The following is a 24,572-nucleotide window of genomic DNA, read 5'->3' on the forward strand; positions in this document are numbered from 1 at the left end:
TGCTGATCAGCTGTCTCACGCGGGACATTTCTTCAAGCATCTTCCTGTGGGGTGGAACAACAGAAGAGGCCTTTGTACAAACATACCCTGGAATCCTTACAATGTTCAATAGCCAAGCCTGTATTAGTTTCATGGTGCACCCAAAACTCACACTCACAGACCAACAACTTGTTAAGGAATAGGAGTTAATGCTTCAAGAACTTTTTTTTAATAAAAGACTGGAACCTATCTGCAAGTTTAATTATATAATTAAAATAAACTTATCACTGTCACAACAATTCATAGGTGCCTGATAAATAGTGTGATAATTTTCATATTTTTATTTTTGATAAGGGAAAAAAATTACTAATAGTAAATATTTTTTGTGGCCCCTTATATTTCACACATGGATTAGAAACAAGTTTGACAAGACAACTAAGACTTACAGTGAATAATATATTGTATATCTTGTGTTGGGGTGAAAAGAATACAGCTCTATCCACTGATGTCATTTTGGCTTCCTGAGCACTGGAGTTAACAATACTCACGAGTCTGTGAATACTGGATGAAATTGTAAAATACAGGTTTTTGGGGGGGATATCGCCTTATTCAGGTGGATATGGTGTGTATACATATAAAGACCAAATAATAAAGTATGGAAACCTACTGGATGGCTTCTAGCTTCTCCCTAAGGGTGGCCTGCGCCTCGCTTATGCTCTTGGCTGCATTCCTCAGGGCTTTGCTGGCCTCGGTCACATGTTCCCCTTTAACCAGTTCTATGGTAGACTCCACCAGCTCCGGCAGCGAAAGTGCCAGCCCGACCATTCCTCCAGCGACCTGGCAACACAGACCAACATAGAGAATCACATCAACATCACTTCAGGCCCTGGCAAGTGAATAACAAAAGCAATAACATCCTTGAAGATAAACTTACCATAACTAAATTATAATGTTTGCCCACGGACACCAATGAAACACTTCAACAGCACACATTACATCAATATTTTGACATTTATGTTCTGTCATGCTGTATTGGCTTGCATTGCATGCATATTCATTCATAATTCTTGATGTAAGTTGTGTCCCCTCTTGTCTTCTGTTTATCAACTACCAGACGCAAACACAAGTGATGTAAAAAGTAGAAAGTTGAATGTATTATAAATAATTTGAGAAATCTCAGTGAAGTTAAATACTTACAAAATGTTTAAAGCATAATTGAGTAAATTCTACTGTACATCTGATTCACTAAATAATGACTATATATACATATATGTATGTATATATTTATATATAATAACAATAATTACATAATGTCCTGACAAAAATTATGAAAATATTATATATTATAATTATATATTATAATTATATAATATTACTATTATAATATTATATTATAATTATATAATATTATATTGCCCCGTCACAAACACTGCATACATATTCATATGCACTTACGTTAAATGACGTAGACTGTCACTGGGTATGCTATATGACAACAGCCAGCATAAGTGATATTATAAACCTGATCAAAATGTTGTGGAAATGTCATTCATGAAATGGATTTTGACTTAGTACACTCATAGCACAGACTATGTCAGTTGTTGCAACTAATTGATTTTTTATATAGTTTTTATAAAGTTTTCATGAAAGCACTATGTCATGCTTGTGAATACTTTATGTAAGGTGTTATCATATTGAGGTGTTGACATAAAAGTCTAAAATTGATTTTCTTGAAATATCAAAACTTGTCACGTAGGAAACAGTGCAGAAATAAGCAATAAATTTAGATTTTAAAAATGTAAAACGCTGAACATTTGAGCTAACTACAGATCTTTCTTACAGACAAGACTTGATTTAGAATTCACTCCTGTAGCCACAACCAGGCAATTGGACTGCCTTGCATCACTGAAGCAGGTGTTAACTACCCCATTCAATGCAAGCTCTTTATTACATTATGAGAAGGGAAAACCAGTTCATACCTTTGCTGCACCTTGTGCTGTCTTTTTCAACCCAATTATTCCAATATCAGCCAAAATACTGGGCAGAATGTTTTTAGAGGACTTTGCTGAGAACGTCATTGTGGAGAAAAGAGCTAAGGTGGCCATGGATGATACTGTTAAGGTGCTAAATAGTTCTGAACTGTGAGGAAACTGTAGTCCTCTGGATCTGGCTAAAGCCCCTAGTATTCGGCTCATCACTCTACTCTCTGTTGTGTGTCCCGCATACGAATCTCTCCCGTCGGGTGAATCTCTGTCATCTTTGCACTCCTCCGTTAGCTGCTGCAGAAGCCTCTGGATGTCCTTCCCAATCGCCTCATCCTCCTCCATGACTTCCTTCGCCTTCTTCATGGTCTTACTCTCACAAAACTTCTCCACCATAGACGCGCCGATGGTCACAGCGGTACCAGCGACGGACGCTGTCGTCCCAGCCACGGTCAGGCACAGGATGGGGGTTGCAAGCCCCCCTGTGGCGAATGTGAGAAGCCCGGCTCCGGCCAATGACAGGCCCCCCACCACGCCGATTGCGCTCCCGGTCGTCTTGGTGACTGTGCTGGCATAATGATTCTCCTCCAGCTCTGTGGCCAAGGCCTCCAGCTGCACAGCAAAGCGCCGCCGCCGGTCCAGCCAGGAGAAGAGCCGCTCACACAGTCGGTCTGCTACGTCCATGGAGTCACTGAGAGGAGGGGCAGAGAACAGGGAGCGTTGAAGTGGGTTAATGGAAAACAGGAGGGGAGGGGGAGAGGAGGGGGAGCTGGGAAGGACTGGGATGTGGCCTGGAGATTAAGAAGGAAAACAGAAAAAAAATTACTTTGTCTTCAGTTCACCATGTCTTTATAGATCTAGATAAGGGCTTTCAAAAACTGTAAAGGAAACTGTAATCTCACATGATTGCTACTGCATTTTAGTATGACCTGATACAGGCGACATCTTTTTGTCAAAAATAGTAAAATGAGAGCACATTCAAAGTCACATCAAATACGTGCATACGCTGACAGTCAAACTGTTTTGAACTAATTTGGCTAGCCGAATGCCGGCGGAGCCACACAATCGTTCCTCCAGCTGCCTCCAACATCTAAAATGGGAGAGAGGTGAAGTCAGCTGGAAACTTTTTTTGGAAACGTAGGATGACTGAAGCATGTGAGAATGTGAACACTCTTCAACTCGCAGGGTGTGTATTAACATGCGAGCAGAGATCGAGAGGTTTTAAACGCACGTGAATGCATCTTGCGAGTTGAACTTTTGCAGTAATTGGCAAATGTCGAAGTATTTTGCAGCTAGTTCATGACAACATAAAATCTGTTTAGTATTTGTAGTACTTTAGTACTTATTGGGCTCAGTGCATACGTCTAACATGATCGGAAACAAACAGGATGGCATAAAGCTGCATCACAAACTCGTAAATTCCCTCCTCACATAACTTCAAACAGAGATTTCAGTATTTCTGCTAATTTAGTATTTAGTGTTCAGACATTATTATTATTATTATTATTAGACTATTATTATTAGACTATTGTTAGTAATACTGGTACTACAACTCCTGATGCTTCTACTTCTACTCATTTAATATAATATTAATATTAACATTAATAATAATAATAATGCATGAATACAAAAATTAGGCTACGTTGTATACACAACAGTGCAGTTCACAGTAGTTTTCTCTTACCTCTGTCAGGGTAATTCGTAGTTATTCTCGAAAAACTAGCGGACTTTTGATTCAGCGAAGACGCTGCTTTTTACTACGAGGTAACACGAAGTCAAGGGTGTATGAATGTCACTCAGACCGTATTTCTCTGTTGTATGTAACAGCGCTACTGTCTCCTCAACCAAACTGATTATGCCGTAAGTGTGCTTACACTGTTTTATAGTGCAGATTTAGTTTCGGTTTCCATTTCCGGTAACCGGGGCTAGTTATCATTGTAACCTGTTTATGCTCAAGAGCAGGGTCACCAGGCTTGCATACTGGACATTTTGTTGAACTGAAACAATATTTTAGAAAATACATGTAAGAAGACTGAACGTGACACATACTCTCTCCACATGCACATGCACACACAGTCGTCAGACTGTACGAACTGTATTTGATTGTGCTAAAAGAGTGTGAGAGTGAATAACCTAAGCAGTTTGCTTTATTCAGATGCATATATGCCACAGAATTATTATTGAACATCTCATAATGTTCATGTACTTTAAGACCTGTAGCATGAAATTCATCTTTTGTTCACCCCAAAAATGTTTCCTTTTGCCACGTGCCATGTCTGTCATGGACATAAAATTCTCATTGCAACTAGCCAGCTGGCATCAGCAACACCAATGACATTGTTAACAATGAAAATGTCGTATTTCTCCTTCTCTCAGGCATGCAGTTTTGATACAAAACCAATGGCTAAGGTATGATGGTGTTTGTATGTTCCAGTGGCTTTACGAAGATGCATATAAGATCAATTTCCACATCTCTTACTGCAACTAAGAGCTTAATTGCATTGAAATAAACAAAGAGCATTGTCTTTGACAAATTAAAATAACATTATTAATATGCATGTCAACATGGCCAATGACCAAGTGCATCGTATATGCGGTTGTGTTTTTGACTAGAGTGTGACAGCTGGTGATGAAAAAAAAAAAAAAAAAAACAATCTGCCAGTCAGATGTTCTTAAAGAGTGGCACTCTGTCTATTGTCAGGGGTACCTTTCACCTAAATTGACAGAAAGTGCTTGCACATATGAGTGCTGGCCCACAGACCACTTGCCTGGACTTTTAGTTTCTACAAAACAGCTGTTTAGTCACTTTGAATCAACAAATGCAACATTCACCTGAAAAAGTTCAGGTTTTGCCAGCTGCATACATTTGCCATTGAGATTTATTACAAGTTAAATGATTCACTTGTTCATGTCTGACATCTAGCGGAAACTTGATTGCAGTCTTTTGAGCCTATATTGGCACTGCTGTGGTGTTCTGGAGTATCCTCGGGCAGCCATCTTCTTTGAAATCTGACTGAAGAGATGCCTGTTCTTGATACATCCCTTCAGATTTTCCTGAAATTCATCCTCTCCCCATAGACCAAGAAGGGCAAGGGTTTCTTGCTTTGACCAAGGAACGGTGTTGGTTCTGTCAGTCATGGACATTTTGACTGCTCCTTGCCAATCTAGGTGCATATAATAGTGAACAGTGAAACATGTGAAACCGTGAAAATAAAGTAAGTGGATGTAATATATGAACTGTAAAAATGCACCTGTGAAATACAGGTGAAAGTATGGTTTATCACAATCTGACACTTTCATTGTATGTGTTATACCACCCATTTAGTTCATGGCAACATTCAGGTTTGAGATGGATGATGATATGATTTTGGCCTGTAATGGGATAGAAAACCAACACCATTTATGTTGGGAAATGAGATAAGATAACTGTTGCCCTCACTGACACACACAGCTCATTTGATGGTACTGTCTAGAGGCGGCAGATGTGTCTTGCCGGTCGCTGACCCGTCAGAAAATACAAGAAAAAGGGACCTTTACTTTGAAACTCACACATCACCGGAAGCAGACCAAACCCCCTTTGTTGTTTTACTATAGCGTCCTCCTGTAGCTAGGGCTGCTTCGGTACGGAAGACTAATAGGGTTTTCAGGCATAGCAAACGTAATGGCCTCGGTGGCATTCTAGTTTAATACCGTTTTCAGTAGGTTCGAGCATTGTTTGTCTTTTTCTTTTTGCAGAAGCTTTGTGATATAAACATCTAGCTTGCAGCTGCATTCTCTGGTCTAACTGTGAAAGATAATCCAGTAAGAAAACGAACTCTCGTTCCGTTTTGGTCTCTTAAGCGCGCTGTTCTGTACTGTGGTGGATTCAGTTGAGGAAGAGTGATAACGCAAAGCACTCGCAAAGCGTTGGGAGCAATGACTTTGTTGAGCGATGTATCCTTCCCTTACAAATGATTTTGTTTTTTGCTAATTTCTTGTTATAAGCAATTTAGTGTTGGTTAATGTGAGATCGCTAAAATTATCCCATAACAACCAAGCTCGCAATATATCCAGTAACGTTAAATAAAGTTTTCCTCCCGCGATTTTGTTAGCAAGAAAAGTAGTATTCGCTAACTTGGTAAACATAAAATGACAGTGAGGCATCTTAAATTGCGTCTATAAATCCAAACTAAGTTAGCTTTTGATTATTATCTTAACGTTATTCATTTGACAAACCTTTTCCCTTTTAATTGCCTGACATTTGATTTACCCCATTATAGTATTGTTTCTACTTCATCTGATGGGAAATCAAGATGGGTCCGATTTATTTCATAATAATCAAGGTAGCTAGTAAGCTAATTGGCTAGTGTCTCTGTAGCTACACTTTGGCCTTCACGCGTGGACTCTGAACCGGATCAAGGCAGATCAGTCCGGTACAGCTGCAGGCTGCTCTCAGGGTGTGTTTGCACCCTGTGTCTGCACATGGTGAAAATCTGAAGAGGATTTCGCAAGTAATATTGCAACAATTATTGACGCGTATGTTTTTCAACATATACAGGGACTTCAAGATGGAAACAAAACATTTCTCAGAGGACAACAGAGGTGCGTAACTGGACTAGCTAGCGTTGTAGTGGGCACGTCAGTCACCGCAAACGCTAGTATCTAGATTTCAATTAATTAACAAATGGTGTTGTGGGTGTTTGGGAGGCTGTAATCCACGTTTTTTTGTGCCGGAGTAAATCACAGTTCAGTGGTTTCAGTGTGCAAACCCAACAACAGATTTTGTCAGAATTAAACAATATTTCAGATATCTTAGAGATCTTTTTCCCCCGATAATTTTAACGGAAATGGTGATAAGGCATGCTATCGGCACAATTAGTACATGCTCACCTTGTTTAAAGAAAACACGTGCCGTCAATGCACATGTATTTAAGTTGTTTCCCTTACAATTCACCTGTTCACCTTACCCAATAGGTCTGTGGTGCAGAAACAGAAAGCATTTAGGTCAAGGAAAAAAAGATGTTGATATGGTGATGATCATACGTCTCTCGTATAGTTGTATCTGTTTTATTTTCTGTGACAAGATAATTGAAATTGCTCTGTGCCTCACCTATGGTTTTATATGTCGGTTAGCATTAAATTTAAATCCTGCAATAAAATATAAAGTAATGAAAGCATTGTTTAAAAAACGAAGTTCCTTCTTGTTACTCCCCTTATCATGCATAGTTACATTCTGCTGGTATGGCTAGATTTGGGTAAATGTGTGTGAGTAAGGCCAGGTTGCCTTCAGGAGAGGAAAAAAAAAAAACATCACCAATGGACAAAAAGCATGCTAAAGTCAGGCACTTTTGGCATCTTTGCATGGATGCCTGATAAAAAAGGGCAATGACTGTGGAGGAATCCCATCTGAAGGTGTGAGACTGGGACCTGACTGCTTGAAGACAGCCAGGTGTGCATGTGAAGTCTGGAGGCTAAATTGAACTGTATCCTGTGGATGCATCTCAGGCCTCAGCCTGTTGGCCCACAAAACGAAGATCTTACCATAGAGAGAGCAGCACGTTCACTTTCTTGCTACACGTAGAAAAACACAGGAGAGGAGACCTAAGAATTAGCCAGGGTCACAGGCCCTATAATTCCAGAGAATATTAAAATCTGTCAAGTTGGACCATTCCTCCACCCAACTAGTTAGCGGCTAGTAAGTCACCAGATGATTTTTTTTTTTTTTGCTAGCTAGCAGTTGCATTGGTCACTGGTTTGTTAACTGTATTGAGAGAGATCAGATGGAAAAGGGGAAGACATCTGACATCCTTCAGTAGTAAGCTACACTTCCAATATAATGTAAGGAAGTGCAGTTTCTTTCTTTGGATCTGTATTCATTGGGGCTGTCAATTAAATGACATTTTGTAATTACTGCAGTGTTGAACCACTAAGGTTAAGCAACTAAGCAGGTGAGGATTACATCCCTGAGATGTGCTTGCTTTACTTTTCTGTGATAATGCTTTACTCTCTGTTTTCAGATGGCTTCCTTCCCCTCTCCTCCTTGCGTCTCTTGGCTGCACCCCTGCGGCTCGCCTCGGTGGCCATGTGGCTGGTGACCCAGCAGAAAGATGTGATGCATTATGGAGAGCTGGAGGAGTTTGTGTCGCTGGTGACAGAGACGGTCCCTGAGCTGCTGAGTTACAGAAAAAGGGTCCAACTCATTCTGGGGCTGCGAGCAAGAGTGAGTTTAGGAGCAAGGGTGGGGGGTAGTGATGGCAGACATTGGAATCTTTGAGCTCTGGTTGGGTGTGTCTTGGTTGTGGCTGCCTCTAGTAGGATAAGCACCTGGTTTAGACTGCCGAATAGTGTGGCAGTGTTTTACAAATGTAATGTAAAATGTACAAATGTGAAATACTATTTAGTGTTTAATTTTGTATTTATTAGTTATTATTTTGTATTTTTTATATTTTGACTTCTATTATCATGTTCACCTGGCATAATTTTGCAATTGTCAGTTTATGACTTACGAGTGCATATAGCTGTATTATGCTTAAGTTTAAATGGTAAACGTTAAGTGGCTAGGTAGCTCAAATGTTCGTGATTAGGTAGTCCATATATTAGTAGGTTGGTTTTTCATACATACACAATTAATATTTTTTAGCCTGCCACGCGATGTTGAATTCAGCACACTGTCTGATTTAGAGAGCTTTAAGCAGCTGTTTCACACACTGAGTGCACTCCACCTGAGGTGTGAGTTGAGCTGCAGTTCCTCTCTAACAGGTCCAATTTTCTTTCAGCTGATTCTGGAGTTGTGTCGGGGCGAGCACCTAGCTGACCCCGCGACCATCCAGCACCACCTGGACAAGTTCCGGCCTCCTGTAGCTCCTCCTCTGCATAGCGAAGTAAGTGATGTCCAGTGCTGGGCCATCCTTAGAGTGCTGGGCATATAGCAGTGTGGGCTGAAGCCCTCTACATTAGATTTGAGTGCAGTTTCGGGAGCCCTGCAAAATGTTCAAAGAAGCGCAATGAAAAATAAGTTTTGTCCCAGTCATTCTTGATGGTTTGCTTGGTGTGTCTCTATGTACGCTGTTCATTTTCCAGATGAGTGATACGGAGTTGGAGGTGTTGGAAGCCAATTTTCTGGAGCTGGTGCAAACTCTGCTGAAAGACCCAGTGGAGAGAGAACACTTCTTCCAGGTCAGATACCCTCTTCTCCCTCCTGCTTATTGTAGCTGGCCTTGCCTTCCTTTGTTCACCCCACTATCCTTCTCAGGAGGTGTTCCCAGTCGAGTACGGGCCCCAGTACGACCTTGCACTGCAGCTCCTGGTGACCGAGTTCGTCTCCAGACTGGAGCAGCTGCTGCCAGTGCCAAACTGGGGACAGGTACGGAAACAGTCCACAACGCTTGTTCATTTGTCAACATGTCCAGCTTTTTCTCATTACTGTTGTTTTTTTAAATGCTTTTTCACCCTTTCCCCTCTTGACTTGGGAATCACCAGCTGTATGTTAGGGTTCGCCCCACAGTGTTTGGTGAGGGTGCTAATCAGTGGTGCGATAAGAGGACCCTGGTCAAGATAGCTCACTGTACCACAGCGGAGCAAAGTCAAAAGTTCCCCTGCTGTAATTTCCTGGTCATTGTTAGCTAATGACACAGCCCCGACTCAAATGTATGTCTCATCTCCAATGTTAATGGACTCCCAGTTATCCCATGTTAAAATAGTCAGTCTCCTCTTCGACTGTATTTATTCTGTTATAGCCGTGGATGTCCACCCAAAGACACACAAACCTCAAACAAAACAACTTTCAAATGAGTCAGCACAAATTCTGAGTTGTACAGTCTGATTCTAATTTCCCTGATTGTGACAGTTCTCCCTCATGCACTTCTACCTCAGATAGTGCGCTGGCTTAGTGCTGCCCCCTCTGGTGTGGAGGAATGTCTTCACAGTGTCTCTGATCCACAGCAGCTGAAGATGCTGCTGCAACACCACAGATGTCTTGGCCATCTGGATAGGCATGGTAGGCCTTATCACAAGTTTTTTGTAATTGCTCTTGTCTTGTCTGGCATCTGAAAAACTCAGTGCTCAGAATCACGTCACTGAACCATAATTTTACATACAGGCTCAACATGATCAAAACCTATTTGTGCATTGTTTGTATCAAGTTTTTCACAAATGTAAACAGCAGTAAACATCTAGGATGTCTAAACAATAGTTAACATTACAGATATTACAGATATAGGTGCATATACATATATATATATAACGTTATACCTTTTGCTTGTAATTTTTAAGTTTGAAAATTAAATGAAATAATTATTTGCCTACACTGTCCTTTTAACTGCTTATGAAAAAAGATGAAGAAAACTATCTGCTATAATTAATTAAATCACAAAATGCATAAAAAATTTAAATATGCAGTTCCTCCACGGTAGAAATGGATATCCCACTTTTAAATTGGAAATGAGCGAATTATGCCTAAATAAGGGGGTTTACTCCAAATTACCCACCTATTAATTTAACTTCTCTTTCCCTCTCTCTCAGATGCTGTTTCCACCATGGGTGATTGCATCCTCTCCTCTCTTTCTCTCCCTCCCATAGTGAGAGTGGTTATTGCCACTGAGCAGATTGACTCTGACAGCCAGTCGGAGTCCATGCGTGACTCCATTTTAAGCCCTGCATCTGAAAGCAAAGAGGAGGACTTGGAATATATGATTGACAGCACGGTTCACACAAAGGTGGACTTGAGAGTTGACAGTGGGCTTGCGCATGAAGGAAAAGCAGATCGTGGGCAACATGAGGCAGTGAGCCAGTCACTCCTGGTTTCCTGTCTGCTCCAGCAGCCCACTGTACTGATCCAGCGCCTAGATCTCTCTAACATCTCCCATCCTGTAGTGACACTTCCTCTTCCAGTGTCAAGTACTGGGGATAAGGAAGGAAATTCTCCACGGGGACAGGAAGAGTTCTCTGCGATGAGGGAATTGCAGAAGGACCGGCTTGTGAACCACAAGAGAAAGAGGTACGTTGCCTGGTGTTCCCTCCAGAAACCAGTGGCAGAGTCTTTGATGACATCTTTAAATGCTTGACATGTCATTTTTCATTTGTGTTTTAGGAAGTGTGCTAAAGTGTGCAGCGTGTCTCCCGTCATCTTCCCCAAGGAAGGAAACACAGGTGAGGAAAGGTTCCTAGCTGTTCTCCTCACCAGAGCTGTGTTTAGGAAAGCAGTGAATTATAGTAGGACAAGAATGTCTGTGGAGACTAAGAAACGGAACGGAAATAATGTTGGTTTATAGATTGTGCTTGCTTTGTTTTTTCATGAGGAGTAATGCACAATTATCAGAACTTCTCATTTATGAAACTTCCAGTCAATGGTCGATTTTATGTATGCGCCTGAGTAGTGTTCTGTTCTTTTTGCAATTTTTAACAATCCATCTGTAAGTTGCATTTTATATAACACTGTCTGCTTTAACTGCAGTCCTTTAAAATATCTCACTCATAATTCGCAAAAAGTATTGTAACTCTTGGCAAATGGAAAGCAGTTCTTGGCCAGTTTCGAAATCCCAGTCTGAAAGAGAAACAGCCTTGACCAATCCTGCCATTTTCTCTTGGTATTTTGTTGTATGAAAATGCTTAATGTGATATGTCATGCTTTCACGGTGACAGCCGAGGAAGGGGTTTCACTTTGGCCATTTATGTTCTGTGTTTACTTCCACTAGGAGCCAGCACCCTGTTATCTGATGGAAGCAAAAGCATCCCCTGGACGGAGAGGGAGACGCTTGTCCTCATTGACATTTGGGGAAGGGACAAAATCCAGCGCAATTTGAAGGACTGCACACGGAACAGAAACATTTTTGCTGTCATTTCAAGGAAAATGGCCGCCCAGGGGTTCTTTAGAACACCTGAGCAGTGCCAGTCTCGGATTAAAAGACTGAAGTGGAGCTTCCGCCAGTCCTCAGATGGCAACAGGTAAGAGCAGACTTGCATTTTGCTGTACCTGGGTAAGAATGTTAGCTTAATGGACTGCATAGTTGGTTTAACGTTAAGATGTAAGATGGCTAGTCAGTCTAGTCACATGGCTAGTCTCTAGTTAAACTTGCTCGTTTAAGCACACTCACTTTTCATTTTACACATTGCTAAAATGTAAACACAGTAGGCAATTAAATAATACAATATCATAATGGAACATGTTTTTGAGTTTTGATATTGCAGGAATGCAGCAAAATATATGGTAAATCTCAGCTGTCGTATTGACACATTGTTATATTACAATTTTTTCATGTTATCCATTTAAACAGCTGGATATTTGTTGAAGCAGTTCCGTTAAGTACGTTTCCCAAGGGCAGAACTGCACTGTTGCACTGAGGGCTTGAATTGGCAACATTTGGGTTACGTGCAGTGTTATCTACCACAATACGACACTTACGTATTTTCACTTTGTTTTCTAAAACAGATCAGGGTGCAAATTCTACAGTCAGCTGGAGCGAATAATTGGGAATAAAACCCAGGCCACTGCTGTCGGGACTGTGCATTTGACCGAGGACACAGACGGAGAGTCCACGACTGACTCTGACTTGGCCACAGGTGGAGTTCTATGTCGCACCTTGTGAACCGTGCAGTGCCACGTTTCCCAACTCTGCACATTAAGCTATTTGGATGAGTAGTTGTAATGATTGTCTTTTGCTGTGTGGTCATATTTGGTTCAATTAATTTAAAATGGCATAAGGTGCTCTTTAATAATATTGGAGCTTGAGAGAGTAGTGTATCTTGAGGTAACTTGCTGTCTACCTTTGTGTTTATTCCCATACAGCTTAGCATTGTTGCTAGACAAGATAGGGGAATCATTGTGTTAACCCATTAATATATAGACAAAGGAACATGAATCTGAATAAACGCAGCAGGAGATTAAATATCGTATCATAATAAGCCATATGAACCACCAAACATAATCCTCTTCATACAACATAAATGGCTCACACAGCCCATATTGGCTCCTTTGCCTAGGAGTGAGTCTTTTGCTGTATCAAGTTTTGCCGTATCCCAGCATCTTTGACTCCTTCAGATACCGTTGTGTGAAATACTAACACATAGGTCACTCCTACCATGTCATTTGTGTCATTATCGTTTAGATTCCCCAGGAGCTGCTGGAAGCAAAAAAATCCCGTGGACAAACCGAGAAACCCGTACCCTCATCGACATCTGGGGGGAGGCGGACATCCAGTGGAATCTGAAGAACTGTTTAAGAAACAGACACATTTTTGAGCTCATTTCAAAGAGAATGTGCGATCGGGGTTACTCCAGGACAGCAGAGCAGTGCCAGACCAGGATAAAGCGGCTGAAGCTGAAGTTTCGCCAGTGCTGCGATAAGTAAGGGCTGGGCTGCATGTAGCAGCAACACAGTACACACATACGTTTATCCTGTCCAGAATTGTCTTTTATCTGTCAGTAGTTAATATGTCCAGAAAATACACTCTGTATTTTCATATTTATATATGACCTAGTTCTGTGTGTATGTATTTCTATTTGTGTGTGTGTGTGTGTGTGTGTATGTGTGTCTGTACATTTAAGACCTTGGATGGCCTCCCTCATGCAAATATAAATATGTTCAAGGAATGTTTCTCTTTTAGGAGGCACTCTATTAGAGTGCATAATAATGTATAAGACTTTGAAAAGATGATACTGCGTTAAAGCAAAGATCTGACATGCTTCTCTGTGCCCGTGCGTGTGCAGCAATAAAGATGGAGGGGAAAAGGTGTTCTGCAAGTTTTACGATCAGTTGGAGCAGATCATTGTGAATAAGCCCCTCGCAGCTAGTGCTGTGGACGTGTGCGCTGACAGCGTGGGAGAGAGCACCTCTGCTGCCCAGGAATGCAAGGTGCAGGAGAATGCTGCCGGTTCCAATCAGGAGAGAGGTACAGCCGGGTATTCCTCTGGCTTTATGCATCTGACACTTTCACTGCTCAGAAAATTTATCCAAAAAGTGGTAGAGCTATCTCAGAGATTTAAGATATGTTATGCATTTGTATGTTATATTATGATAAATGAGGTAGTTATATTCAAGTTGTGACCTGCTATGTTATTGTGAATATTAAATATTAAACAGTTCAAAAGAAAAAAAAAGGTTGTCGTGGCTGTGGTGCTTCACACCAGCCAAATGAAAACAGTCTGGTCTGTTGCAGTTCAGCTGAAAGTGGAAGTGTTCCCCCGTGCCATGTCATTTTGTACTTTGGAGTCCAGAAAACTACTTTTGAACAGTGAAAATGATTGACTGTCATCTCGAGATTTTGAGAGGACAGTATTCCAGGAAATTTACCTTCACTCTTCTCATGTGTCATTCATGCACAAGGAGCAGCCAGCATCCTGGTGAACAACAAAGCCAATGACATCCCATGGTGAGAGCAATTTTTTGAAATATTTGGACTTGAAATTTGATTGTTTTGCTGTTCCAGGATCAGATTTTTCGTACTTTTGTGCTTCCTATACCTGATTGTAGTGGAACGGAACAAGACAAGTACGAGACCTATGATCACACGGAGCCAATAACTGGCTCCGGGGCTGGGGCTGTGGATTCGTATGGTGACAGCGCTGGAGTGCCTTCAGAAGCGGATTCTGCTGCCGATTCGGATCTGGAGAGAGGTACAGCGGTGATCTCAGAAATCAGACACCACATGGCACTTTGTGTTTTGTCTCTTACGCTGAGAACACATCGACATAGTCACCGCGCTGTTATAGTTCACCGTCCTTAGGAGTTCTGCCTTAGGCTGACTGTTTTTTTTTTTTTTTAAGCCAGGGGGAGTTACTGCAGCTTGTCAGGGCAGCAGTGTTTCCACATCTGCAAAGCGTACAGGAAAATGGAGTGCAACAGTTAATTGTCAAAGCTTTGTTCAGTACACATTGCTTATCTTTATAGAAAATTTTATTTGGACATTGTTGCGAAAATGCAAATATTGTCCATTTCAGCTTGTAGTGCTTTTTACATTCCCTCTTACAAAATATGGCTAAGTACTCCATTGAACGCAAACCGTTGAGCATAATTCACACAGAATGACATGCGTGTATATGTGACTTCCGTAGCGATCGTGTGTGATTGGCACTTATGTTCACAAGCAGCAGCCAGCAAGCCGAAGACTGATGGAGCTAAGAAAATCCCGTGGACAAACCAAGAGACCCGTGTGCTGATTGACATCTGGGGACAGGAGGACATTCAGCAAAACCTAAAAGACTGTTACAGGAACGGACACGTTTTCACTGTCATCTCAAAGAGGATGTGGGCTCGAGGGTACTCCAGATCGGCGGAGCAGTGCCACATGAAGGTGAAGCGACTGAAGTCTAGTTTCTACCGGTGCGTGGGAGCGAGGTGAGCGCAAAGCTAAGCAGCTGCCTGGGCCAGTCTGTATGGCTCTGAGTGGTGTCTGCATCACGTGAGCACAATAATGGTGTTTTACCAGTAGCGACTGGGACTGAAGCAACACACGAAAGCCTGCAATCACTTCATTATTTGCATTCAAAGCAAACAGCTTCACAGTTTCGCAAGAAACTATTTATGAAATTAAGATTGTGCCTCAGAATGAGAATGTAACTGATTTTGTGTGAAACCTTCTGTTAATTGTGTAGATATAGTATTGCTTCTACACACACACTTGCTTTTAACTTACAGGCTTTTGTAGTAGAAATGTACAGTGTCTTTAGAATTCCTGTGTGTGTGTGTGTATTTATATAATCACTTTGCAGTGCATTGCTTAAACTCAGATCCGTGCTACTTTTTCCTCTGCCTGAACGTAGTTCAAGTGGAAGGGAGCAAGTGCTGTGTAAGTTCTACCACCAGCTGGAACAGATACTTGGGAATAAGCCTCTAGTGTCCTCTGCTGTGGATCTGGGCAGTGACGGCGTAGGAGAGCCCTCGTGTGCAGGGGAAGTGTCTGCAGCTGGAGAGACTGTTGCTGCTTCTGACCTGAAGGAAGGTACAGTGATACACACCTGTGGCTTGTTTGTCACATTTATCTTGTTAAGCAGTCTCTCGGATGAAGACTTGTTGTGTATGCCATTACATGAAATAAAATAGTCTGATTAGTGATTGAGGTTCTGCTAAAGTATTCAAAAGAATGCATCTTAAATAACTGCAGTATAAAGTGGGTCTAGTGTAATGTTTAGGGGTTTTTACACTGGGAATGAGAAACTGTTTTCATAAGGTCTGGTTTGGTTTTCTATCCCATTACAGGCCAAAATCATATCATCATCCATCTCAAACCTGAATGTTGCCATGAACTAAATGGGTGGTGTTACTCATACAATGAAAGTGTCAGATTGTGATAAACCATACTTTCACCTGTATTTCACAGGTGCATTTTTACAGTTCATATATTACTTCCACTTACTTTATTTTATGTGTTCACTGTTATATGCACCTAGATTGGCAAGGAGCAGTCAAAATGTCCATGACTGACAGAACCAACAATGTTCCTTGGTCAAAGCAAGAGACCCTTGTTCTTATTGATCTTTGGGGAGAGGATGAATTTCAGGAAAATCTGAAGGGATGTATCAAGAACAGGCATCTCTTCAGTCAGATTTCAAAGAAGATGGCTGCCCGAGGATACTCCAGAACACCACAGCAGTGCCAGTCAAGGGTGAAAAGACTGAAGGCGAGTTTCCGCCAGTGCTCTGACAGCATGTAAGTGCAGATCAATATTTGCTATCAATAACATCTACACATTTAATTGAATAGGTAATTCAATGGTTTATCAATGGTTTATCAGTGACGAAAAAGTATATAAAAATGTCCCAAATGACGTCAGTTTTCACAGGGTTTCAGATGTGATTTCAGGGCATTTATAAAGAAAAGTAATGCTTGATCTTGGAATACTTTTGAGGGTTGAGATGTGAAATTTTTACATGTCTTTTCTGATCCCAAGTGCAAGTGGAAGAGAACCAATGGAATTTAAGTACTACCATAAACTGGAGCGCATACTCGGCAAAGAGCTGCTCACCGCTGCTCCTGTGGCTGTGGACTCCAATAATGACACAGTCAGAGGGACCACATCTACAGCTGGAATATCTACAGTTGAAGACTCCACTTCTGATTCTGACACGGACTCAGGTTTGATTAAACCAGTTGACTAAACATATGAATGTGACTGTCCGTGGACACCTGTTGTCATATTTCTACAGGTGGTGGTAAGGTTAAATGTGTTAGATGTGGTTTCACACTTGCAGTTAGAAATCCAGTTTGCTTTGGTCCAGATCATAGCATAAAGCTAAAAGTATATTGATTTAAGTTTCCATATTTCCCATCCTGTGTCATGCAAGGGAGAATGAGTTTACCAGTCCAGTCTGGCACAGTGAGCAATGATGAGTTTTTGTGTTAAACACACCACCAAATAAATAACTTTACTCACGTGGGTGTCATATGTCTGTAGATTCTCAGAGAACATCCATCACAGTGGTTGATGGAAGCAACAGCATCCCATGGTCAGAGCAAGAGACCCTCGCTCTTATTGACATCTGGGGAGGGGATAAAATCCAGCGAAAGCTGAAGGCCTGCATTAAAAACAGACGCATTTTTGTCGTCATTTCACGGAAGATGTTCGCTCGAGGGTACCCGAGGACACCCGAGCAGTGCCAGTCGAAGATTAAGAGACTCAGGTTAAGTTTCCTTCAGTGTTCTGGCACCTGCAAGTAAGTACTGCCCTGCACAGAGCTGTTTCTGAATGCATTTTGTTTGCTAATGCAACCCACTTCAAATGGAGCGTCCTGTAAAGTAACAATTTTTAAATATGTGAAAAGTAGTTTTAAAGTCAAATTCCTCCATGAAAAATTTCTTCAAGGGCGCTTGTCAGATGAAATGGATTGGATAAAGCTCACACAAAACCGCACCTACTTGCGGAATATCTTTGTAAGGCACAAGCAGTGTTCATACGGCAATATGTCATTTATTTCATTCATTTTCGAATATTTTCCCAAGGTTTTGTCACATGTAAGAAGAATGTTCTTTCGTGTCTTTCCATTTGTAATTCAAGTTTTTTTTTCCCCTCTCATATCAAGATTTTCTGAAAATATTTAAACGAGAAGATTTTTGTAGTCCTATGTTAAAGGTCTTACCCTTAATATTGGCTTTTCTCTGCTCTGAGCAGAAGAGGACAGGAGCAGAAGGAGTGTAAGTTTTACGATCAGCTGAAAAGGATTCTGGGGAAGAAGCCTGTCAGGGAGGCCAGTGCTGGAGACACCTGCTCTGCAGTGGAGGAGTCTACAGCTGGAGCATCCATGGCTGATTCTGCTCAGGGGAGAGGTACAGTAGCACTGCCACAACCTTTATGTTCTGTACCATGTTTTAGGCACCACACACCGAATTAGTGATGAGTCCTTTAACCATCAGACGAGTTTCAGCTTATTCTGTATTCATACAAATTCGTGAAGGAGTAAAACGCATGAATCTGTTACTCTTAGCTGCACGGGTGCTTGTGTGACGATGAGGAATGTTTCTGAGGTGTAAAGCGCATGTTGATTAGTGTTTGAGTTGCAAACCATCGTAGCAATAAGGAAGTAAACTGGCATATTGGTGAAAAGCTGATAAATGATCAACAGATGGTGTTTGCATGCTTGTCATTTGTACTGTGATTCTCAAGCAGTGAACAGCAACCTAGGTGGAAGTAGAACAATCCCACAGACAGACCAAGAGACTGAAATCTGGGCTGAGGACGAAGTTCAGCAAACTCTGAAAGATTGTCCCGGGAACAGGCACGTTTTTGCTTTCATTTCAAAGAAGATGTTTGAGCAGGGGTGCACCAGAACACCAGAGCAGTGCCAAATGAAAGTGACAGGACTGAAGCTGAGTTTAAGCCAGGGCTCTGACAACAAGTATGAAACATGCAACCACCACCAATTAAATGTAGCCCATACCTTTAATTAAAAATAAAATTAATTTAAAGTTACATTTGAAGGTGTATCATTTACTAAGCACCAATGACCCTTCTTAAAATGGGTTATCTGAAAAAGCCATATTGTAACAAGTAGGACTTCCTATCTAAAATGTTTAGTGATTTTACACATTTGTGGTATGAGTATTATGTAGTATTAATTATACATTAAAAGATAACTTAATTGCAATTGTGTTTTCCTTGCAAAACAAATACAAATAAAGTCTTTTGGAAGGGTTTTTCAATAAAGATGCATGGTATTAATTTAAATAATTATACTACATGCATTTATATTTGAAGGCTATTATAAATCATTGCAGTGAATATAAATGCTTCAAAACAAGCAATGTTTCATTAGGGTATGAAGTGTGTAAATGAAATCAATAGTTCAGAAGTTTTGATCTTTTGTAAATTGATTTTTGCATGTAATGTTTCATCACCGAAGGCTTTAAAAAGGTGGAGATGGGAAAACCAACATTCTGTTGCAATTCTGTTTGTATTCATATCCTACATACATGTTCTCTTGATACCTAGTTTGAGTGCAAGAGAAGGATCAGAATGCAGTGAACTGGAGTGCATAAATGAAGTCCCTGCCACTGCTCCTGTGGTGACACAGGATGATGACACAAATGGAGAGACTCCCTCTACAGATGAACTGTCTACTGCTGAAGCATCTGCAGGTGAAGACCCCTCTTCTGATTCTAACCAGGAGACAGGTTGGATAATTTATCATTTATGAACATCACAGGTTCTGTTAGATGAATGCATATCTTATCTCTAGGATTAAGATGTGCTTAATTGTTACGTTAAATACAATGTACTGAAATAACCAGTTAATTTAATACTAACCTTATGAATTTGAAAGTTCAAAATAGACCTAACATTTTACAGGTAGTTGTAATTATATGTAACTTAGGTCAGATGTTTCACACATTCCATTAGATACCAGTTTGTTCTGTTTTTGTCCAGATCATAGCCTGAGGCTGAAAGTGAGTGTTGATTTAAGGTTCCTTGCTTCTCATCAAATATCACACTAGGAGGTAGAGTGCAAAGTTTTCCAAACCAGACTGGTGCAGGAATTAAATACATGTCATTTTCTGCTTTCAGATTCGCACGGAGCAGTGAGCATCACGAGAGACGGAACCAACAACGTCCCGTGGTCAGAGCAAGAGACGCTCGTCTTTCTCGACCTTTGGGGAGAGGATGAATTTCAGAAAAAACTGAAGGGATGTATCAAGAACCGGCCTGTTTACACTCAGATTTCGAAGGAGATGGCCGCTCGAGGATACTCCAGAACACCCCAGCAGTGCCAAACTCGGGTGAAGAGACTAAAGTCAATATTCCACCAGTGCTCTGACAACATGTAAGTGCAGAAGTACATTTACTTACTGCCACATAAACGGAAACATTGAATTGAATGGGTAACTGCTGTTGCTTAGCAACTCAGAAATATTCACCCTTAAGTTAAACCTGATAGTGCAGGTATTCATTAAGGAAGCTTTGTAGTGAGAGCCTGGCATCATATTATTATATTGCTACTATATGCTACTATATACTATATATTTCAATTTTTTTAGTGTATGTATGTATGTACATCCTTGAAGGTCAGCAGGTCAGTACTGTAGAAATGTTAAAGAAAGAATTCCTTTGAACATTTATTTGTTTAAACATGCATTTGTTAACTAAAACCATGTTAAGTGATCCTATAGATCACCTTTCAAAGTATCCTGAAAATAGGTACTAATTGCAATGAATGTACAGAATGATTCACCACTTGATACGCTGAATAAAAGTAGTCAGTTTTTAGTGGTTTATCAGATGTTTCCATTCAAGAACATGATGAAATGGGGTGCATCATGAAAATGATCTTGGAGCATATAATGTTTGATCTCTGAATACTTTAAGAAGGTTGCAATGTGAAATTTTCAAGTCCTTGGTACGTTTTGACTTCTGACACCTAGTGCGAGTGGAAGAGAACCAATGGAATTCAAGTTCTACAATAAACTAGAACGCACGCTCGGCAGTGAACTTCGCACAACTGCTCCTTTGGTGGCACAAGCTGATGACACAAAGGCAGAGACTGCTGAGGCATCTGCAGGTGGAAAACCCGCCTCTGATCCTGGCATGGACACAGGTTTGATAAAACAAACTGTTTAAAATGGATGAATTTGTCTGCCTGTGGACAGCAGGTGGCGTAATATGTTTTTAGAGGTAGTTCCATGTAAATTGGGTCAGATGTAGTTTCACACATGCCACCAGAAAGACTGTTTTCTCTGTTATGGCCCAGCTCATAGCCCAAGGCTGAAAGTATGTTGATTTAAGGTTCCATGCTTCCCATCAGTGTCGTGCAAGGGGAGAGAGAAAACCAAACCCGCCTGATTCAGTGCTACCCTAGGCATCAATGTCATGTGAATATTGTCTGTGAAATTTGCCATGTAGCATCTGTGAACGTTGTCTGCCGTGCTAGTCACTGTCTCTAATGTTTAATGTGATGTTGTTGAATGTCTGATGTGATGTTATTATATGCCTATGTTTGATGTTACTGACGCTACTGAAATTGAGCTTATCCTTCATGCTGTACCGAAAGCAAATTCCACCGACCTCGGTCATGTGGTCATTAAAGATGATTCTGATTCTGATATCATTTGTTTAGATTCTCAAGGAGCAGCCAGCATCATAATGCTGGATGAAACCAGCAACATCCTGTGGTCAGAGGAGGAGACCCTTGCCCTTCTTAATCTTTGGGGAGAGGATGAATTTCAGGAAAAACTGAAGGGGTGTGTCAAGAACAGACATCTCTTCAGTCAGATTTCAAAGAAGATGGCCGCCCGAGGATACTCCAGAACACCACAGCAGTGCCAGTCGAGGATCAAACGACTGAAGACGAGTTTCCGCCAGTGCTCTGACAGCCCGTGAGTGCAGAGCTGCATTTTACCTAGAGCCGCTTTAATGGAAATGCTGAGCTAACCTCTGTCTGCCTGACAGTATGCAAATTTCTGCTGTGTGTCTTCACCATCATTACAGATGAGTGTTTATTTGTTGTCAGCCCACTAGTTAGCTGCAACATGTGGGGCTTTAATCACATTACATCATATTAAAGGACTTAAAGGCTTCAAATGGGTTGAAAGATGAAAGCAGACATGTTTTTGCGGCCCTAAGGTACAGTTCAAATGCTTACATGTTCTCTCCTGATACCTAGTGCAAGCGGACTAGAGAAGAGTTCAGCAGATCAGAATTCGAGCTCTACATGCAATCGTTTGACTTGTATAAAGTCTTAAAAGAGACGTTGTTGTACAGTATCAAAAGATTGTGAAGAGTCAATTAAACCTTTTGCTGTTGTTCATTTTTTGTGTTTACATTGTCACAAAGAGCTGGACAGAGTGCAAGGGGAATTGGAAAAACCGGAAAACCCAGAGATGATAGCAGAAAAAAGAATTAAATTAACCAACAGACAAAAGAAAAGGTTGGGAAGGGGTATATATAGCAGAGTAGATGTAAATTAATGTAAAATAAAGCTCAGGTCACAAGCAAGTTTCTCTTCCTTCACTGGTTTCAAGGAGACAGCAACAAGTGGAATGCAAGTTCTACAATCAGTTGGAAGCAATCATGGGAGAAAAGGCCCCATTCTCTGCTGATTCTGACCAGGAGAGAGGTAATATAATGTTGTAATTCTTGCTTCACGCTTCAAGGTTGTGTACACATACTAGAAACATATTAGTGGCATCTATGCTTTTTCGAGCTCTGCCTTGTCAGCATAGTTCTCTGTGACCTTGATATTTCCCTCAGTAATCGGCTCTCTTCCTTCAGGAGGGGCCACAGCGAGTCACACGTCTCCCAGCACCGCCCCTGAAGCTCCGCCCCCCCGGCCTCGGCCACACAGGTGCTCCCGGTGCGGGAAGGCCTTCCGGTTTGAGTCGCACCTAGTACAACACACGCTGACCCACACAGCGGGGCGCCCGTTCGTCTGCTCCCAGTGTGGCAAGACCTTCAGCTGCCCGCGGTACCTGGCGAAGCACCAGCTGACCCACAACGGGGCGTGGCGGCGGCGGCACCCCTGCCCCCACTGCGGCATGCGCTTCGGCAACGAGTACGACCTGCGGGGCCACCTGCGCACCCACACGGGGGAGCGGCCGTACCTCTGCCCCCACTGCGGGAAGAGCTTCGCCCAGCTGCAGACCCTCACCAGGCACCAGCGCATCCACACCGGAGAGAGGCCCTTCCTGTGCCCCCGGTGCGGGAAGCGCTTCTGCTCCTCGGGCGAGCTGCTCCTCCACCAGCGCTCGCACACGAAGACCCGGCCCTACGCGTGCTCCGCGTGCGGGAAGACCTTCTCCAGGTCCAGCAGCCTGACGGTGCACCAGCGCTCGCACACGAAGACCCGGCCCTACGCGTGCTCCGCGTGCGGGAAGACCTTCTCCATGTCCAGCAAACTGACGGTGCACCAGCGCTCGCACACGGGCGAGCGGCCCTACCCCTGCCCGGAGTGCCGAAAACGCTTCTTCACCACCAACCAGCTGAAGCGGCACGTGCGGATCCACACCGGGGAGAAGCCCTAACGCTGCTTGCTTTGCCAGAAGAGCTTCCCTCAGCCCTTTAACCTGACGATACACCAGCGAGCCCATATGGGAAACAGGAGCTGAGGCATGCTGTGAGATGATCTTGCCAATACCAATAGCGGTATTGTAATGTCATTGCAGTTGGTGCTGAAATGCCTGTAATGTAATGATCAGGATGTGTGTTTCTGCCGAGCGGAGTAGCTGGTTGACACTTCTCACAAAACAGCAGAACAGGAAGAGCACATATTCAAAAGCCAGTCATTTATTTACAATCCGCCAAAAAACCTGCCTGAGCACACAGCCAAACCAGTCATCATCCTGCAGCCTTACACATGTATTCATCTTGCCCTTAATTGGCAGGTGAGGCCAATTAGCCAGTGGCTGGTTTGGTACAATTGAACAATGTGAAGATTTTTGTGCAAGTTGTCAATGTAGTTTATTACGACCTGGGGGCTCTCCAGTAAATTTGCTCTTTTTCTGTGTTGTATTTACTCTCCTGGGATCGCATTTTGTATTCAGAAACAGGCTTGTCAAAATGTAACAGATACTCACTAAGCACAGTGAAGATTGTTTCACTCTCTGTTGGATTCGGAGTATGGACCTTTAAGACTACTACTGGTATTTTGCTGATATAATGTATTTTGTGTGTTTGGTTTTGGCAGTAATCTTTTGCAAACAGTTAGGTTTAATAGTGTGTAATAATAACACCTTCCTTATGAATTTCTGTCCAATGTCCATTACTTGTATACTTGTTTACAAGCAGACTGTTAAACTGTTAAACTGAATCAAAACTCCACTTGTTCTTCGAGATAATCTAGGAAATAACTTTAGAGGTAAGAGAAAATACTGTAAATTGCACTTTTTGTTGATACCACGAAGCTCATGTTTTGTATTTTAAAGATTTCATGCATCATTGTTGTTATTATTATTAGCAGTAGTAGTAGTAGTAACAGTAGGTGTAAGAAAAAAAACTTAATCTAATGGTTTAACGGACTCGTTATCTCTACCAGCTAGCTTGTACCTTGTTTGGCCAACCATTGAAAACTCGTCATGCAGCGCCTCTAATATTGTTAACCTCGTATGGGTTTTCGCTTGTGTTGTACTCTACCTCAGTCACTTTGAATAAAAGTGTCTTCCAAATGAATAAATGTAACTCAGTGGCCATCTTCTAATGCAGACTGAAGACCCTCCTC

General features: G+C 41.8%; 1 protein-coding gene across 1 annotated transcript; it reads left to right on the forward strand.

The window, feature by feature from the left end:
- Positions 1 to 6,508: 6,508 nt before the first annotated feature.
- On the forward strand, positions 6,509 to 23,898 carry zgc:113263 (uncharacterized protein LOC503753 homolog). Its single transcript, XM_036519699.1, has 25 exons — positions 6,509 to 6,542; positions 7,958 to 8,160; positions 8,717 to 8,821; positions 9,021 to 9,116; positions 9,193 to 9,303; positions 9,813 to 9,936; positions 10,461 to 10,935; positions 11,029 to 11,087; positions 11,633 to 11,882; positions 12,367 to 12,497; positions 13,043 to 13,280; positions 13,644 to 13,825; positions 14,260 to 14,305; positions 14,407 to 14,549; positions 15,024 to 15,270; positions 15,696 to 15,874; positions 16,323 to 16,581; positions 16,823 to 17,007; positions 17,327 to 17,552; positions 19,358 to 19,503; positions 19,931 to 20,186; positions 20,785 to 20,957; positions 21,477 to 21,735; positions 22,381 to 22,475; positions 22,631 to 23,898. Exons 1-25 carry the CDS (start codon positions 6,509 to 6,511, stop codon positions 23,377 to 23,379), a joined length of 4,971 nt encoding a protein of 1,656 aa, XP_036375592.1. The 3' UTR covers positions 23,380 to 23,898.
- The last annotated feature ends 674 nt before the right edge of the window (positions 23,899 to 24,572 follow it).

Source organism: Megalops cyprinoides, chromosome 25, assembly GCF_013368585.1.
Source record: "Megalops cyprinoides isolate fMegCyp1 chromosome 25, fMegCyp1.pri, whole genome shotgun sequence".
Taxonomy (NCBI): Eukaryota; Metazoa; Chordata; class Actinopteri; order Elopiformes; family Megalopidae; genus Megalops; species Megalops cyprinoides.